The 4,581-nt window shown below is 41.5% G+C and overlaps 1 protein-coding gene across 1 annotated transcript in view; it reads left to right on the top strand.

Moving 5' to 3' along the window:
* Positions 1-2,539: 2,539 nt before the first annotated feature.
* LOC135221658 (DNA polymerase delta subunit 2-like) overlaps positions 2,540-4,581 on the top strand; it is a 76,645-nt gene continuing 74,603 nt past the window's right edge. The window contains 1 exon segment of the mRNA XM_064259356.1: positions 2,540-2,967. Coding sequence (XP_064115426.1) covers positions 2,727-2,967 — 241 coding nt within the window. The 5' untranslated portion in view covers positions 2,540-2,726.

Below are 4,581 nucleotides of genomic sequence, written 5' to 3'. Positions count from 1 at the left end.
GCACCGTATGGGTCCATTAAAGGTTCTCTGAAGGTGAGTGGTGGTAATTAGTTCCTTAATGGCAAAAGCCAAAACTGCTTGAGTCACCTGCTCCGAAAGGTCACCAGTTGTGAGGACTGAGTCAGACAAGGATAGAGATCGAACTGGCTTTATTCAGCAGAGATGCTGTACATAAGGCGGCGTGTCCATCACGCACGAACAAACATAAACAAAAGAGCAGAGCCCCCCACTGTGAATGTGTTCCTTCACAGCCAAAAATACACCTACAGTTTGACATAGGGGAAACAGATTTACGTGATATATACATTGATGAAAAGGGTGTGAATTGCTCTACAATTAAGTATCTGGAAGAGAATGAACATAATATGGAAAAAAGATATTTACAAAAGTAGGGCAAACATTCGGCCCGAATGCCGTCCTTACAGTTGAAACTAGAAATCTTTCACTGGGGGCCACTCAAGATTATCACACACACACACCTACACACAGTGTGTGTAGACGTGTGACCTAAATTGGCTTACCTGTGAATGGACCTCTTGGTATAAACACCACCTTTTCTGTAACTTTTCTCATTCATCTACCTGAAGAGGGAGACAGCAGTCACTGTAAATATAGCATTTTTATCTCTATATTTTGGCGTTTTTATGGGCTCCTTTTATTAGATGGAATTCTGTTGTAACAGAACATTTTTACCAGTCATACATACACACACACACACACACACACACACACACATATATATATATTATATATATATATATATATATATATATATGTGTGTGGTGTGTGTGTGTGTGTGTGTGTGTGGTAGGAGGACCAGGTCCTGGAGCTTGTGCCAGGCCAGTCTGGGATCTAAAGTGGTCATGGAGTTGACCACGAGGTTGAAAATTTTGGGCAGCTCGCTGGGGAACTGGGAGGGAGAAGACCTGGATGAGCTTCCTCTTCATGCCTTTGTGGGGCAGCTCCCCAGGATGGCTGCGCATCCATGGGGCGAGGCGTTTGAAGGCATACACTGTGAAGGTCCCGGTGTTGAGGTCCGCCTTGGTGCTGTCCTGGGTGATGCCTTGGATCCGGAACCGTATTTCTGCCCGTTGCAGCCATGTTGTGACGTCCTCATTGCAGAAGAGCGGCAGCTTGACGTGGTGGGGCTCCGACGGTGTGGTCATCTAGGGCACGGGCACGGGCATCGAGGAGGACTCGAGCGCAGAGAAGGATTGTCTCGCGGATTGTGGGATGAGGCGGACACAGTGGAGTCGAGTGAATGCGCTGAACTCTCCATCGTATTGTCAGACTCACGCTTACGGTCGACAAGAAGTCGTGAATGGTGGGCCAAACAGTAAGATTGAATGCCAAAACACTTCTGTGAAGAAATGCTGTTGTGAGTCCACTAATGGCATTGAGGAGTACCAAAGAACCTAGACTAGGTGTCGTATGGGTCAGTTAAAGGTTCCCTGAAGGTGAGTGGCGGTAATTAGTCCCTTAATGGCAAAGCCAAAACCACTTGGGTCACCTACTCCTGGGTCACCAATTGTGAGTTCTGAGTAAGACGAGGAGAGCAAGCAAACTAATTTTATTCGGTTGTTGTTGTTTGAGATTAAGCTGGCCTTGTGCCAGCACGGGCTCTTGCTCGTAGAGCAGCCCGTATTAAATTTTTATTCGGCAAATAAGGCTGTACATAAGGCGGCGTGCGGACGGAAGTACAGTGTCCGTCGCGCAAGAACAAACATAAACAAAAGGGACAGGGCTGTGAATGTGTTTCTTCACAGGCGAAAATACATGAATAATATTACATAGAGGGAATGGATTTCCGACCTATATACACAAAAAAAGGCCATAAAATGCTCTACATTTTAGTTCCTGGAAGAAAACAGAGGACACATGGATATATAGATTTTTACAATGGAAGGGCGAACATCCGCCCGAATGTCGTCCTTACACTTTTACCCATTTTAACCTACTGGATAAAAGGTGCTATTAGTTAGACCCTCGGCCTCGGGCACGTCAGACAGTAAAGGTCATGAAGAAACAAATGACTTTCATTTGTATTTAATGTGCAAATTTACATTACGTATTTATCATTGAAAATTATTGTAGAATAGTAATTATAATATGACAGAATCATATGCCACTTGCTAGGTAAATATAACTATAATCTGTTATAATGAAAAGTGCAAGCTAGTGTCATCAATTAGGGAAATTAGCATTTCCAAAGTTTTGTAGCAATTTTTTTCTTGTCGCTAAAACTTAAGCTTGAGACTGTACACGATGCGATTAGTTCTTACTCTTTTATATAATAATTTTCGTCATCCTAGTTACATTTAGATAAATTATGTAGTTACGATAAATTTAGAATCGTTGCAATACCTACTAGATGGGAGTCTTCACTTTTGCTAAAAAGAAAATCGACTACAGAGTTTTTTTTTCTATTTTACAACCGAAGTGCAATGACTGTAAACAATGAAATATCTATTCTTATCGGCTTAGTTGCATCTACATTCTACATAAATTACATATTTATGTTCACTTAATTGGTGTCCCTGACAGTCCCTGACTGTTATTTGTTATCCCGTTGGATGAGTTTGTTTACTATACCTGGGAGCCATCGTACGTTGATTCAGAAACGCGCGAAAGATTGTGTAATTCGTAGACCTCGTCTTTATTATTTAAAAAAATCTGCGAACATAATCGTTGATTACACGCATAATCATATCGTTTTGTGAGAAAAAATGATTCTTACTGGATCCAAAGAAGAGGTAAATTACGACGTCCTTCTTAGCAAACCCGTAGAAGGGGAGGCCAGTCAGCATGCCACAAGAGCCCAGAGGGAAAATGTGCCCTACGAAAACCTTTCTAAAAAGTATATCCTATGGGAAGTGAAAGATGCCCCAAGACAGTACTTCAAGATGTACGAAGCCAGGTTGAAAAAGATTAGGCCAAAACTTGAATCCAAAGCTGCTGACAAATGGGGTAAGTTAACAGTTCTTCTAGCTACCTAGGTAGTTGCCTAAGTAACTTAGCCTAGCAAATCCATTTAGGTAGTAGCCTAAGCTGTATCCTGTGACCTACTAGGTTAGGTTAGGTAGGGTAAAACACCGCTGTGCGACCAGGCAACCAACTCTATGGTAGCGCGACCACTTTCACGAAAAACTTTAGCACTTCTAGGGTAAACAACCGAGTGGACTACCTGGGCCAATCTTGCCCATTCGTTGACCCAACTTCCAGATAAAGTACTTTAACACATCCTGACACAGGAGATGGACATCAGTCATGAGTCGTCGGTCATGGAAGCAACACCGGGTAGTTTACATATCCGCCGACAGATCCTACAGCTCCTGAAATATGATTCTAAATAAAAAAGGTAGATCTAGGGTACTACCTATTCCGCGGCGGCCTAGACTATGGCAGTTGCAGTTTTTTTAATGCAGTTCTACCTCCTGAACAAGAATTTTGGTAAATCTAGGTTACCTATCTGCAGCGGCCTAGACTATGGCAGCTGTGGTTTTTCTATGCAGTTTTAGCTACTTGCTGAACAAGAATTTTAAGTATATAATATTTATTCGGACGACTAATTAACCCCCAGGGTCCAGTACTAAACATGGCGAAATACATTCGAGGGCCCAATCCCTAGTGGATGTCGTATCCGCGGTTAGTACCTACATTCCTTGCAGTCCGTGCGGAGTGCTTCTGTAGAAATACCAGAATTTTAAGTAATAGGGTAAACAATCACGGACGATCCATTGTCATCATGCTGGCTGGGTCTTATTCACTCGATATTCAATTGGTGAAACAAGAATACAATTACAACTTTAAGCATACCATTCAAAAGATTGAAGTATCGTCAACATAATGTGATATATGAAAGCTCCATACGAACTAAAACAAGCATGTGACGCTCTTTGTAAAATATGTTTTCAAGGCAGTTTTGAAATCCAATATGGCTGCTATCGTCAGGCTGGCCGGTCTAATCACGGACAATTCACCATCATTCCCAGCCTTCCCAGCACTCATTTGAACAATGTTAGAGTATACGTATATGTAACATTTATTGATCTTACTCAAGATTGCAGTTGTAATCAGCATAATAAAACAACATTTTGTTGCCTATATTAGTGAAAATATGAAACTTGTTATTCCTGTGGTCATGGTTTGAACTGAATTCATTTTTACCTTGTAATCGGTGGTTTTATCCTTACTGCCATCACAACTGGAACTCCACAGTGCTTATTTGATTGTAATTATACACATTATTGGTCTTAATCCACTCCAAATTGCACTTGAACCACGTTGCTGTTCCTGGTTCCTAAGCGCTTACCCTACAAACACAGTTACGAGCAGCAGACGATGACACTGTTTATGAGGCGCAAAGCTTTATTCCCTTCATTGTGTACTTTACTCATTATTTAGTTTAATTTTACTTTGTTACTTCAAAATGTTTATTTAATTCATGTCTATTATCCCTTTTTTGCAACCAAATTACCCCGAAAAATTACAGATATTTCTAAAGTAGATACAATCCAATGTTTCTAACCTTGTCGTACATCTGGCTACTGAAAGCCATCGCGGAGCAGACGACAGATAGTG

The sequence above is a fragment of the Macrobrachium nipponense genome, chromosome 3 (assembly GCF_015104395.2).
Source record: "Macrobrachium nipponense isolate FS-2020 chromosome 3, ASM1510439v2, whole genome shotgun sequence".
In the NCBI taxonomy this organism is placed as follows: domain Eukaryota; kingdom Metazoa; phylum Arthropoda; class Malacostraca; order Decapoda; family Palaemonidae; genus Macrobrachium; species Macrobrachium nipponense.
Note: the sequence above shows the minus strand (reverse complement) of the source record. Positions and strands in the feature narration are given on the sequence as shown.